The sequence below is a fragment of the Rhinolophus sinicus genome, linkage group LG02, assembly GCF_036562045.2.
Source record: "Rhinolophus sinicus isolate RSC01 linkage group LG02, ASM3656204v1, whole genome shotgun sequence".
Classification (NCBI taxonomy): Eukaryota; Metazoa; Chordata; class Mammalia; order Chiroptera; family Rhinolophidae; genus Rhinolophus; species Rhinolophus sinicus.
This window is the reverse complement of record NC_133752.1, coordinates 113,245,694-113,259,565: the sequence shown is the minus strand read 5'-3', so window position 1 is coordinate 113,259,565 and position 13,872 is coordinate 113,245,694. Positions and strand designations below refer to the sequence as shown.

At 53.5% G+C, this 13,872-nt stretch overlaps 1 protein-coding gene across 1 annotated transcript in view; it reads right to left on the bottom strand.

Moving 5' to 3' along the window:
• Positions 1 to 11,515, bottom strand: part of TSPAN9 (tetraspanin 9) — an 83,591-nt gene extending 72,076 nt beyond the window's left edge. Inside the window, exon 1 of the mRNA XM_019717419.2 lies at positions 10,610 to 11,515. Within this exon, the coding sequence (XP_019572978.2) occupies positions 10,610 to 10,945 (336 nt within the window). The 5' untranslated portion in view covers positions 10,946 to 11,515. The remainder of the gene's footprint in view (positions 1 to 10,609) is intronic.
• Positions 11,516 to 13,872: the final 2,357 nt, after the last annotated feature.

Here is a 13,872-nt window from a genome sequence, read left to right as displayed (position 1 = left end):
GGTAATGGGGTGACCCAGGGAAGTAGGTGAGGTAATGGGGAGACCCAGGGAAGTGGGTGAGGTAATGGGGCGACCCAGGGAAGTGGGTGAGGTAATGGGGAGACCCAGGGAAGTGGGTGAGGTAATGGGGCGACCCAGGGAAGTGGATGAAGTAATGGGGTGACCCAGGGAAGTGGGTGAGGTAATGGGGCGACCCAGGGAAGTGGGTGAGGTAATGGGGAGACCCAGGGAAGTGGGTGAGGTAATGGGGCGACCCAGGGAAGTGGGTGAGGTAATGGGGAGACCCAGGGAAGTGGGTGAGGTAATGGGGAGACCCAGGGAAGTGGGTGAGGTAATGGGGAGACCCAGGGAAGTAGGTGAGGTAATGGGGAGACCCAGGGAAGTGGGTGAGGTAATGGGGCGACCCAGGGAAGTGGGTGAGGTAATGGGGAGACCCAGGGAAGTGGGTGAGGTAATGGGGAGACCCAGGGAAGTGGGTGAGGTAATGGGGAGACCCAGGGAAGTGGGTGAGGTAATGGGGAGACCCAGGGAAGTGGGTGAGGTAATGGGGTGACCCAGGGAAGTGGGTGAGGTAATGGGGAGACCCAGGGAAGTGGGTGAGGTAATGGGGAGACCCAGGGAAGTGGGTGAGGTAATGGGGTGACCCAGGGAAGTGGATGAAGTAATGGGGAGACCCAGGGAAGTGGATGAGGTAATGGGGTGACCCAGGGAAGTGGGTGAGGTAATGGGGTGACCCAGGGAAGTGGGTGAGGTAATGGGGTGACCCAGGGAAGTGGGTGAGGTAATGGGGTGACCCAGGGAAGTGGGTGAGGTAATGGGGTGACCCAGGGAAGTGGATGAAGTAATGGGGAGACCCAGGGAAGTGGATGAGGTAATGGGGAGACCCAGGGAAGTGGGTGAGGTAATGGGGTGACCCAGGGAAGTGGGTGAGGTAATGGGGAGACCCAGGGAAGTGGATGAAGTAATGGGGAGACCCAGGGAAGTGGGTGAGGTAATGGGGTGACCCAGGGAAGTGGGTGAGGTAATGGGGTGACCCAGGGAAGTGGATGAGGTAATGGGGAGACCCAGGGAAGTGGATGAGGTAATGGGGAGACCCAGGGAAGTGGGTGAGGTAATGGGGAGACCCAGGGAAGTGGGTGAGGTAATGGGGAGACCCAGGGAAGTGGGTGAGGTAATGGGGAGACCCAGGGAAGTGGGAGAGGTAATGGGGTGACCCAGGGAAGTGGGTGAGGTAATGGGCAACCCAGGGAAGTGCCTAGCACTGGGCCTGACCACCTGCTCATACGGTCCTCAGCATCAGGTGTGGACCTGATAAGGGGGTGGCTGGGAGGGCTGCTGGCCGCCCCCTGGCCTCCCAGCCTTCTCTGTCCTTGTGTGCACAGGAATTCTGCTGAACTCGGAGAGGAGAGCACGGAGGTGCAAAGGATGGAAGATCAAAATTCTCTACATGAAAGATGTGTGAGACTTTCATGGAGACCATATAAAACTTTATAGAAAGACATTAAAGAGAGCTTAATACATGAAGTATACCATGTCCATGAATAGAAACACATGACTGAAATACAATTTACATTCATGAACGGAAATACAGAGATAGCAATTCTCCCCAAGCCGATCAACAGATTCAGTGCAAAGCCAATCAAAATACCAACAGGGTTTGGGAGAGGGAAAGAGGTGGGGAAAGAATTGATCAATTGATTGATTTTTAGTTAAACTAGACAAATTGGTTCCAAAATTTATGCAAAAGAACAAAGGTCCAAGAATAACCAAAACATTCTTTAAAAAGCATAAGATGAGAGGATTTGCCCTACCAGATATCAAGACTTATTATAAAGCTGTAGTAATTCAGACAGTATGGCACAAGGATAAACAAATAGTTCAATGGAAAGACCAGTGGCATTACACATCAGTGGGGAAAGGGGCACAGCCAATCAATGGAGCTAAGAGGCCTGATATATATTTGGGGGGGGAGGGGGAATCAGAGCTCTACCTCACATCGTACACAAATATACATTCCAGATATATTAAAGACTTAAATATAAAAAGAAAAACTTACAGAAATTAAGTATAGGAACTCGTCTTTAATCATTCACAAATTCATTCAACAATTCATGAGTGATTCGTATGTTGTGACAAGCACTGCCCTATTACCAGGGATATAAAGACGCCTGTGAGATATGTATTTGCTAAATAATACATAAAAAGTAAAACCTAACAAAGAAAAGAGACTGATAAATTTGACTATAGTAAAATAAAGAATTTCTGTTAATCAGAAGACCCTATGAAGAAAGTGAAAAGGCATGCTATAAACTGGAAGTTATAAACTGTGTTTGTGATATACTTAAGAGACAACAGGTTAGTATCCAAAACATAAATAAAACTCCTAAAAATTAGTAGGAAAAAGCAAACAACTCAATAGAGAAATGAACAAAAACATAAACAGGCATTCACAGAAAAGAATGGCTAATAAACTTATGAAAAGATGTTCATTAGTAATCAGAGAAATGCAAATTAAAAACATAGTATAGCATTTTGCACCCACTATATTAGAGAATGCCCAAAACTTTCATTTTCAATTAACATTCCACTGGTGGAAATGTCAACTGATACAGTCATTCACTTTGGAAAACAATCTGGCGTTATCTAGTAAAGCTGAAATTCACAAATCCTAAAATTCAGCAATGCCACTCTTTGCCACATACTCTAGAGCAGTTCTCTTTAAAATGTGGTCCATGGAAATGCTTAATGCTCAGGAACTTTTTACAGCAATTTAATATTGCCAGAACATTCACGTGCATGATCAATAAACTCGTTTGGATGTAGGGAGTCACCCGTGGCTTGAGCTGTGTACCACTCATGCTCAGCAGAGCCATACCTGAGACTTGGAAGTAGCAAAGCTGGTCCTTCAGATACTTTCAGAAGCACTTTCCTAGAGAAACTCTTGCATATTTGTGCCAGGAGACTTGTACGAGAATGTTCACAGCAGCATGTTTAAAAAGAAGGAACTAACCCAAATGCTCATCACCAGAAGAGTTGCAGGGTACTCATGTACTGGAATACACAGCACAGTGAGAATAAATGTGCTGTGGCCACACCTATCAATGTGAATGAATCAATAAACATAACATTGAATTCTTTTTTAATTCAGACTGATTCCATCTGTCAAAATTTTAAAAACAAGCCAAGCCAAATGATGTGATGTTGAAGGATGCCTACAAATGTGGACAAACTATAAAGAACTACACTTAACACAAAATTTAAGGATATGGTCCTCTCTAGGGAGGATGGGGGAGTGCTCTGGGAGGAACACACAGGGGCCTCACAGCGATAGCTAATGTTTTATTTCTGAAACTACATAGTGGGTACATGTTCATTCTATAATTTTCAAACTATCTGAACTTACATATGATATATTCCACAATTTGAAAAAAATTTTTAAGTAATTGTTTTTCTGGTTAGCAAAGCTGGGACCTGGATTCCTACGTGCCCTGTCTTTGAGTCACCTCAGGTCACAGGCCAAGTTGCCCAGCAAAGTCCAATCCTGAGTATGCCAGAGAGGTGATCTCCCTTCGGAACACCCAGGGCAGAGGGCCCATGGGGACCCTGCAATATGCCCACTGGCCTCCTGGTCTGATCCTCGTCTGATCCACTGCACCGAGACCAAAGGGAGGCCGAGGAAGTGAGTGGACGGCCCCTGACGGAGGCCAGAGGGACACATGCATACAGCACAGCAGGTATAGCTGCAGGCCCGGCTCTGAGACTACTCCCCTCCCCCCTGCCTTCCACTTCCATCTTCTAATTGATCTGCCTAGACCTCCCACTTCCCCATTTCTCCTACATATTCCTAAGACTAGACGACATTCAGAACAATCTCCAGCCTAAAGAGACGTCTGGGGCTACTTCCAGGGCTCCAAAGCGCTGGCCGGCACTGGCACTCCAGCTCCAGGGCATCTAACTTACTGCTAGAGGGGGCTACCTGTTCATACGCTGGCACTGCAGGGAGGGCAGTGATAACAACTGCAGGCGCCAGTCACTGAGTGCAATATGCCAGCCTCCTGCTGAGCAGGGCACCCACACAAGCACGCATTCCTTCCTCTGGGCCCCATCCAGCCCTGAAGAGGGCCGATACTGTTGTACACGATGAAACCCACACACTGAGAGGTTAAGGATACCTTCAAAACATAGGCCTTGCTCCTGGAGGCTGACTCGTAGGTGCGTGGCAGGGGCGGGAGGGGCATGGCCTCTGTCAGGTAAAAGCTGTCCGGCTGATTTCTACCCGCTAGTAAGAAGGCCTGCAGCAGAGGGAAAGCTCTCTGAAGGCAGAAGCCATGTCTCTGTTTCCCTGGGCCAGCCACCCCTCATCAGACCCTCCAATAGGGGCTCCCCACTCGGTACTGAGCCAGTAAACTACCCAGTGCGCGAGCGATGATGTGACATTTTGACTCTCACCTGAAGTCCCACACCTAGTCAGAGAAAGGGTGGGGGGTGACAGCCATATCTCTACCCTGGGCTGCTCCCCTGGCTGCAGATCTGCTCACCCTCCAGACCACGTGCCATTTTTAACATCGAGGCCCCAACCCCCACCACTTCTACTAGCAGATTAGCTTTCAAATGTGAGCTGAGACAAAGCTGGCTCAGAAGACTTAACTCTGCCCGACGGGTTTAGCTCAGCTTCAAAGCTTCCTAACTGGAACCAAATAAGCGGCAGATTGCAGCTGGAAGGGAGAGGCCGAACGGGGGGAGAAGGGCATCTCGGCGAGCTGGCTTACCTACACAACATCTTGCAGCCTGAGCGGCACAGCAAGACCTGTCGTGGCCGTCACTGCCAGGCGCAAAAACAAAGCATCCCCTTCCTCAGAGCCTGGAGCCAAAGTGAAGAGCACCCCCAGGCACTGGGGCACACTTCACAGCAGAGTGGGGCCTCCTTGTTCTCAGAGCCCTGCCACACTCAGCACCCCAGGCAGCCCCTCCCCACTGGCACCACCCAGGCAGATTCCACCCTTTGTTTCTCTGCATTCAGCCCATTTCACACATGCAGGGAGCTCTGTTGCTCCCCCTGGACTGCAAGCTCTCCCCCAGCACAGGCTCTACACCATCCTGTCTCCATCTCTCTCCACCCGTCTTCCTTGCCTGGACCCCTGCCCTCATTTATCCTGCAAACTCCTATTCATCCTTCAAAATCCAGGCATCATTTGCTCTACTCTGTTACCTCTGTATCTTGTCTCTATTAAGCAATATTAATGACTCTATTAGGTGGCTCTACTGAGCACCTACTGCTCAGAACTGTCATTATCTGTTTGTGTGTCTCACTTCTCCATGGGACTCTGAGCAGCTCCAGGTGCTCCATAAACGTACGCGTGTGCACTAGCCACACAGCATCCCATCAGTCCTCTCAGTAGAAGAAACAGAAAAGATACATAATTCACTAGCTCTCTTTTCCAAACTAGGAAACTCCTAAAAGAAACACAGTTTGTGTTTTCCTCCCATATCTGACAGGAGCAAACATTTCAGAGCGGAAGTCAGACAGCCACCCTGCGGGAGTAGGGGAAAGGAAAGGACAAGTGAAGTCAGGCCACCGGGACACCAGGGCCAGGCCTGCTGCTGGGGCAAGGGGAGGTGGCCCCGCTGTCACCCCTCCCTTGGCAGCCCTGTTTTCAAATGCTTGTGGAGGACACGCCAGATGACCTCTCGATTCCACGACTTCCTGGCCCGAGAAAGCTGATCTGCCCTGTGCAAGCCCAGTCAGCCTGTCCTCACCAACTGGAGCCTCCTGTGCACGCAGCAGGCATTCAGTAAATAGTTGTGGCATGAGTGAACAGACTCAACTGGGACCCCAACAGCCCAGTAAGACCCAGAGCCCGCCGCCAAGTTCAGCCAAGGGCAGCCGGCACATGGAGGTACGGCTGGGGAGCACCCCACCCTTGAAGGAGATCTGTGGGGGTTTCTGTGCTCCTGCTGCCCGGTGAGACAGAGGACAGACCTGTGGCCCTTTCCTCAAGGTGGTGACAATGCTCACGCCGATTCAGCCGAGACATTCTCTGCTCTACCCTCTTCCTCCCCACCCCCTCTTGATTGACACCAATGCTGGCTCCGACATGATTTAAAAATAGATATTAAGACAAGGAAGTTTAATTTTTAATGCTTTGGAAAGGAAGTGAACACAGAGCCGGCATTCCCTCATGGCCAGGTTCCAGGGTCTCAGAGCATCCGCCAGGCCCTTCATCTGCCCCTTTCCCCCCAGGCAGAGCCATGCCAGACCCACCCCAAAGAGGGACTTACCACCGCCCTCTGGGAGGACAGCGCGATGGCTCATACCTGAGCACTCCGGGAAGCCTCTGAATGCCTCTTGCTGCCCAGCTGAGGCTGGATCTCCTGTTTAGAGGCCAGGTCTGTACCTGTCCTGTTCAGACCCCTCAGCCCACTCACCATTTCCATTCCCACATAGAAGGCACCCCACAGACTCTTTATGACACCCCAGGCCATCCAGCACCAACTGTGCACAGACCCCCGTCCTGGGCACCACAGACCAACAGGGAGCCAGTACCAAACATTCGCCTCAAATGTGCTGGAGAGCTTAACCCAGCTGCCTGATCCCAGAGGGCAAGTGGACAGTGCGAGAGGGACTGAGCCACAAAGGCCTGACCCCGAGGGGTGGATAATCAGGGTGCCACCCAGCACCCTACCTGGGGCAGCCCTGTGCCAACCTTTCCCCTGCTCCAGCATGTACACTGAAACTGCCTCCTTACCTAAGTGGCCTTTATTAAGGGAGCAACCCACAAGGAATAGACTTTCTGTTGGGGCCAGAATGTCACTGCTCTGCCTGCCATGGCTTAAAGTGATGGGACAGCTCTGCTGGCAAGCATGAAAAGTAACCACTACCCTGAGTGGCAATTATGCTGGCAATCCCAGTCCCACCGCCACCCCTCCGTATGGGACAGGAGCTGGACGTGGGTGGGAGGAGCTAGGCTGGGATCAGAGAAGGGGACTCAGGCCCCCAGCACTCAGAGCCCATGTTATCCTCTCCCTCCCCCTTTGCCCTCTTGGGGGGGCTTAGATTCACTTAACCTCTCCCTGGAGCATCCCACCAGAGACTCCAGGAGGACTCAGAGATGTCTGACTGAGGGAAATACCCCAGTGGTCCCACTGCGGGGAGAAAGAACTTGGGGTCAGTTTGATTACTAGTGGAGAGGACGTCAGGATGGGGAAACTTCTGTCCCAGTCAGGCCTCCTATTTCCTTTCCACCAAGTAGCCAGCATCCTGTTGGCCCTGAGGATCAGGGTGAGGAGTGCAGGGGAGAAGAAGAGGTGGTACTCAGTCAGGAATGACCACTGGCTGCCCCTCCTCAGCCCCCACCATCTATTTCAGGCCCTCAGAAATGCCATCCTGGGTGCCAGCCAACAGGGTGAAGTCAGCAGTGCCAGAAGCAACCTGGACCCCCACCCCGCAGCAGGCAGGCACCCAGCAGAGCTCCACCTCCCACCCTGCCCTCACCAATACCAACACCCCGGAACCTCCACCCACTGGCAAGGAACCAGCGAATCGCAGGCCTGGGAGGGGTTGCAGTGTGAGACCACTGCCCTGGGAACCTGCCCAGCCGGCTCGGAGGTGGCAGCGCTGGGTCTAGAGAACTATCAGGTAGGCTCCAGGATCTAAGGAAAATCTCTATCACTGATTGCAGGCCTCAGGTTCAACTCTAATGCCTCAGAAAAGCCTCTTTTTAGAATCTGAGCCATGAGACTAGAAAAAGTGGTGTCTGCTGACCTAACAGTTGCCCGGGGTACTGGAGAACTCAGCTCTGACCAGCCCCACACTCCTCCCCACCCACCTCTCACTCACCTCCCGTCTTTCCCTCCCTGTGTGCGCTGGGAGAAGCAGAGGCCTCCCAGGGGTCCTGCCCCACCTGCCTCTGGCCCAAGCAGTTTCTCTTCTCATTTGGCTCTTTCCTCTGCTCCTTCTCCCGTATCAGGCCCAAGCATCTGACCACAGGAAGTCTTCGAGTAAAGCTCAGGGACCCACCTGCCCAAATCCTGGCTAACACACCACTGCACCTGCTCTTCCAGCTCTCGATATATGCTCTTCACACACAGGCATCCATTGCTACACTTTCCATCTTTCCTAAGGTCTATGTCCCATTTCATCATCTCACACGCTACGAGCAGAAAAGAACTTTGAGAGTCAATTTTTCCCAGCTCATAGCATGTCATGGGAATGCTGAAAACATTAAGTAATCAGAATAGTCAGAGACGAGGAGAGAGCAACTCCTTCCCTGGTAAGAGAGTTGTGGTAGGCACCTTCTAATTAGGAAGAGATAACAAGTCCTCTCACTATAGACCATAAAGGAAGGCCACTCCACTGACCAGCTCATTAACCTCTGCCAAGCTTTTAAGGGACGATGGAAAGAACTGCTCGTCACCCCAGAGCTAAGGTGCTAGGAGGGCCTTCATCACGGGCAAGTCCCTGCCAAGTGGGACTTGGGATCCCTGCAACACAATAACATGTGGACTTACCACTCTGGCCCTCCATTCATTTACTCACAAACATATAATGAGTGCCTACTAAGTGCAGGGCACAGACTATTGTGCTGCCATGGGAGGAGGTCTCTAAACCAAGTTGAGACCATCCTGTAGAAGAAAGGAGCCTCAGCGGTTATACCCACTGCCGCCAGCAGGTGGCAGGGTGGGGGTGGGGAGGAGAGCTGCTGAGACTGGCCAAGGCACTGAGTGAGCATCCTCAGGAAGGTCTTTCTAGAAAGTGTGATGATATGTAGAGTGGGGCAAGGCTCAAAGGGGCTATGAACAGGGCAGAAAGAGAAGCTGTGCACAATGAAAGCACAGTGTTCATGTAAATCCAAAGGCACCGGAAAAATATACACCAGTGCTTGGCTCACACTGATGCTGACGAGTGAGTCAGAGGACCAGGAGCACTTGCCCAAAGGTGGCCACGAAGTCATTCTTGGCAGTCCAGTATTTCTGCCCGTTCCCACAAAACCTTTGCTACAGGACAGGTAATACACTAAGAGTAGTGGCTGGAGGGCCACGCCAGACCATGGAGACACCCAGGGAAATCCAGCTCAAATCATTTCAGACCAGGCTCCTCGAAAGAGAAGCAGCGGCCAGTGCCCAAGGCAGAGCAGGGGACTCCCTCCCCAGAGAGAAGGCAAGGATCCAGGATGTCCCATACCTAATGAGATGAGGAGATGAGGGAGACCATCACGACAGCCCACCACTTCCCATTAGACTGGAAAGGACACCCAGTCCTTAAGAGATAATGAGATTTGACCAAGGTCACACAAGAAGCTAACACAGAACCAAGACTAGAACCATCTTCTTCCCGCCCAGACTGAGTTTTCTCCTCTGTGGGAAAAGTCACGCCCCCAACACACCCAAAAAAGTTTTTCACTTAAAGCCGGTCACTTCCCACAAGTGTTGAACACCAAAGCACAACTGTTTCTACCCAGCTTCACTGGGAATGACTTTCTCCTGTCTCCAGTTCTCCTCCTGGACCACGGGCAGCTGACAGCCTCCAGCAGGCAAGAGGACAGGCCCTGGGGCAGAGCCAAACATCTGTGCTGACTGTGTCTGGGCTCTGGCGAAGAAAGGCGGAGGCAGCAATTGGGATGAAGGAACAATTAGCTATGAAGTTAAGAAGTTTTCAAATTTGCCTAACTAGTATTTCTTTTTTTTTATTAGTTTCAGGTGCACAAAACAATGTACTAGTTAGACATTTATCATTTATATTCCTCACACATGAATGTGTGTGCTGCGTACACAGCCTCCAGAATCAGATGGTAGGGAACAATTCTGAGCTGCCCCACCCCCTGACACCTTCTCTAGAAAAGAATCTCTCACCAAGGATGGGGCAGTGCTAATTGTCCCCCTTTCTCCCTTCCAGTCTCTGGGGTTCCCACAGCACTGAGTGCTGGCGAAGCACATGGCCAGCCGGCTCCCCCCGCCCAGGCCACTGCAATCCCTCAAAAGCAGCTGCCTGCCACCGGACGGCAGCATCCCTCCCACACCCTCCTTTCCCCACAAGCCCTAACTCAGGGCCATATCTGCAGGCTAGCAAGTGAGTCTCTTGGCTCGGGACAGGGGCTGCCGCTCCTTTTCCTGGAGTACGAGGATGTGACCTCTACCATCCCCACCTCATGCTCAGAAAATGCTGCAGGTGGTGTTCTTGTATATTCCGGAGGAACACTCAGAAGACACTCAGGAGGCCACCCACACTTGTGTCTTCCTTCAATTCAGGGTCACAGCTGTTAAAGAGTCTGACCCCACACCTAGTGCTGCAGGTTACCCTGCGGGAGGCACTTCCACAATGGGTTTCTTATGGGGGAGGAGGTGGCTGCAAACTTTGCCAGCCTCCTAGGAATAGAGTAAGTCTCCTGGAAGACAGGCAAGTTGGGGCCTCCATGCAGCCACCGAGGAGAGAGAGGAAGAGAAAGACACAAGGACGAAGGGGCAAAATGATTTAAAAAAAAACAAAAAAAAACACCACCTACCGTAGTGCAGAGAGCAGAGCAATGCAGCACCGAAGAGGAAAAAGGTATCACGCTACGGCGGGCAAAAAAGAGGAGAGGAGGCAAAGGGAGGGCTCGGCCCAAGGACTCACCCAGAATATCAAATTGAAGAGGAACATCAGGTACTTCAAGCAGCAGAGGCAGCCCCTGGCCATGTTGCACTTCTTAAATTCTAGGAGGAAAACAAAGGACAGGTCCAGGTAAAACACCACGTACTTGCTGCCTTTGGGGGCATTGTACTTGTCAGTCTTGACGCCAGCCTCGGCGCGGCTCTGGCCCCGGGAGCCCGCCGTGCCGTAGAAGGCGCCGGCCGTGAAGCCGCGGCCGAACGGGCGGCCCGAGGTGGACGGTTTGGCAAAGTCCGAGTCCTTGCTGTCCAAAGATGGACTCCGGTGGATCGAAGAATCCTCGCTACTCGACTTCTCCATGCTCGCGGCGTTCCCGGGGGGCGCGAGGGGCGGGGGGCATCGCTCGGAGTGGGACGGAGGGGGCGCCCAAGCCGTAGCCTTGCACGCCCCCTCTCTGTACCGGGACGCACTCTGGGTCGGACCCGGTGCACAGTGGGGGGGACTCTGCCTCTTGGAAGGCGCCCGGCTCCCAGCCGGCTGGCCCGGGAGGGCTCTGCGGCTCGGCTCTCCGCGCGCTCGCGGGCGCTCTCTGGGAACTGACTGGCCTGCGTAACTTAGCGTCTTTGGGGAGGCTGCAATTTGATTTCTCTTCCCAGAGCGTCAGCTCGCCTCCCGGTACACTGGCCGCTTCATGCAAAGCACCAGGGCTCGGGGATCCAGGCTCTCTGGGTACACCTCGCCCAGCCCAAGCAGCGGTGCTGAGCCCGACCACTTTGCTGGCTCTCCGCCTCCTTTCTCTCCTCGACTTTGCGGAGCTGCTCGCCAGCCCTGGGCTGGCCGGGCGCGCGGCGGGCAGTGCCGGGGGATCCGCCGCAGCTGCCACTGCTGGGCTTCCCTGCGAAATCCCAGCCCCGACTCCCGACTCCGAAATCGCCCAGAGCCCCCTGGCCGGGCCCTTGGCCCCGCCCCCTGCTTTGCATTCAACCAATAAGCGCAAGGCCTGCCAGCAGGGGGTGGGGGGTAGCCTCCCCCCTCCCCAATGACACCATATCTTTAATAGGATTAGCGTTCTGCTATGTGCCTACACCCGTGTGCCACGAACTCTCGCTAAATGTCAAGGGCTCGAGCTGGGGGTGAACCAGAACCTTCATGGAAGGCGCTGGTCTCTTCTACGTGAGGAAAGGGGGCGGCAGAGGAAGGGGAATAGTTGGAGGTACCAACCACCCAAGGAAACCGGAGGAAAGGGCTGGGGAGGACTGGAAGGGGAAAGAAGTGCGGCCACTGTCGCCCTGGCCGCCGCCCCCTTTGCACACGGTGGCCTGTCTGACCCGGGGCGCACGGTCTCCCGGCTACACACACACACACACACACACACACACACACCCCGCTATTGCACACGTGGGTCCGTGTACGACGCACCAAGAAGAAGGGACCACAAGAGCGGCGTGAGATGTGGGAGAGACGTTTGGGGCCTCCACGGGGCGCGCGCCGCCCTCCCCGCCCCCTCTGCGTGCACGCGCGCGCGCACGTCTCCGCGAGGCTCCTGCAGCTGCGCGAGTCCCCCTCCCCCGCCCGGCGTTCCCGGGTGGGACGCCACGCGGGTTGGGACCGCCGCCAGGCTGAAGAGTAGGTGGCCGAGGTGGTGTCCTGCCCATGCCAAGAGTGATGTAGGAGTGCTCTTGGCCACAGGCTGGGTCCTCTCCGGTAAGGAGTACCCGAGAGGAGCTGGTCAGGGAAACAGCAGGAAGAAGGCTCTTGCTAGGGGCTTGGGAACATCTAGGAGGCGACTTCATCCCACCATAAAACACTGCGCATGGGGCAGCATCCGCTGGGCTTGTGCAGAAAGTCTGCCCTGCCGACCTGGGCTACCACAGTGGCAAACAAAGACTAGAAACTTGGGGGGTGAGGAGCTCACCTCACTTTCCTGCCACCACCAAGAGAGTGTTGAGAGCGCAGGGCCAAGTCCCACTAGACTCTGTATCCCCAACGCCTGGCTTGGCCTGCGGGGGGCGCTACACAGGGATGGCTGGATAGAGAATTCATGCCCTCCGCGTGGTGTGTGAAATGGCCTCCGCCGATCCCATCAGACACTTATCCCACACCTGCTTCACTGTGCTGAGTACAGGGCCAGGCCCTTGAGGAAACAGGTGTAAGGTGTGCTGCTCCCTGCCCTTCACACCACACACACAATCGAATCAGAGGCAGAAGGACGTCCATCACCAAGGCCACGCTGGAAGAGAGCTACCACAACTGGGCAAGGGGAGGGTGACATTTACTCCCACCAGAAGGACTTCAAACCCTCATCACAGGGCTGCTGCCGTGGCTCTGCGGTGGCCCTGCGCAGGCTCCCAGGCAGGCCTACGACCTAGGGGGTATGATCAGTCAGGTTCTGAGCGCAGCTCAGCTTCTTTCCAGGGGCGGGCAGTGCTGTTACTATTCTGAGCCGGGTCCCCACTCAGAGGACAGCCCAGCGATGAAACCAAGTGTATGTCACAGACATCATCTTGCTGTCTCCTGGTTGGGCACAAGGTCCTGTGGGTGCCATCTACGGGGGGGGGGGGGGCAGATGTCTGGCTGGCTCCTCTCAGAGCCCACAGCCACCTGACTGAAATGGCTAACACCTTTTTTCCTCTGCAGCCTCTACCGGAAGGCCCCTGAGGTCTCACAGCCGCCACTTCATTCTTACAACATGTCTTCTTTGATGCAGGAGAGGTCATTTACCAGCTGGACTGGGTGTCAGGAGACCTGTTCTTTACTCTTAGCTCAGTTTGTAGCTGTGTGATCAAGGGCAAGGTAGTTGGCCTTCCTGAGCTCCCGTTTCCTCCTCTTTAAAATGGGGATTAATAAAGCCTGCCCCCGGAGGTGTCCTGAGAATAAAGTGAGCTGGCACATGTGGGAACAGTCCGAGGACTGTAAGCGCTGAACAAATATAAGGGGCTGTTATTACTAGCCTCACATGGGGATTTGGTGTCAGCTGGCCCCGTCTACTTTCTTTTTTTTTATCTCTCTTCTCCCCAACTCACACCTCAATAGCCTCCCCACTGTCATTTCTGCTTATAAATAGATTTGTTCCAGTAACTATTTCCTCAGCAACTGGGGGATTGGGGGGGAGCAGAGAGTGAAGGACAATAGGCAGGTAAGAGAGGAGCCTGCCCAGTATAACAGTTCTGCTCCCTCCTGGTCACACTTGTCAAAAGGGCACTCAAGTCCCATTCTTCAGTCTATTAACAAAGTTTCAGTGAGGTCCCATCAGGGCATCCAGTTTAGTCATCATCAGAATAATAAGA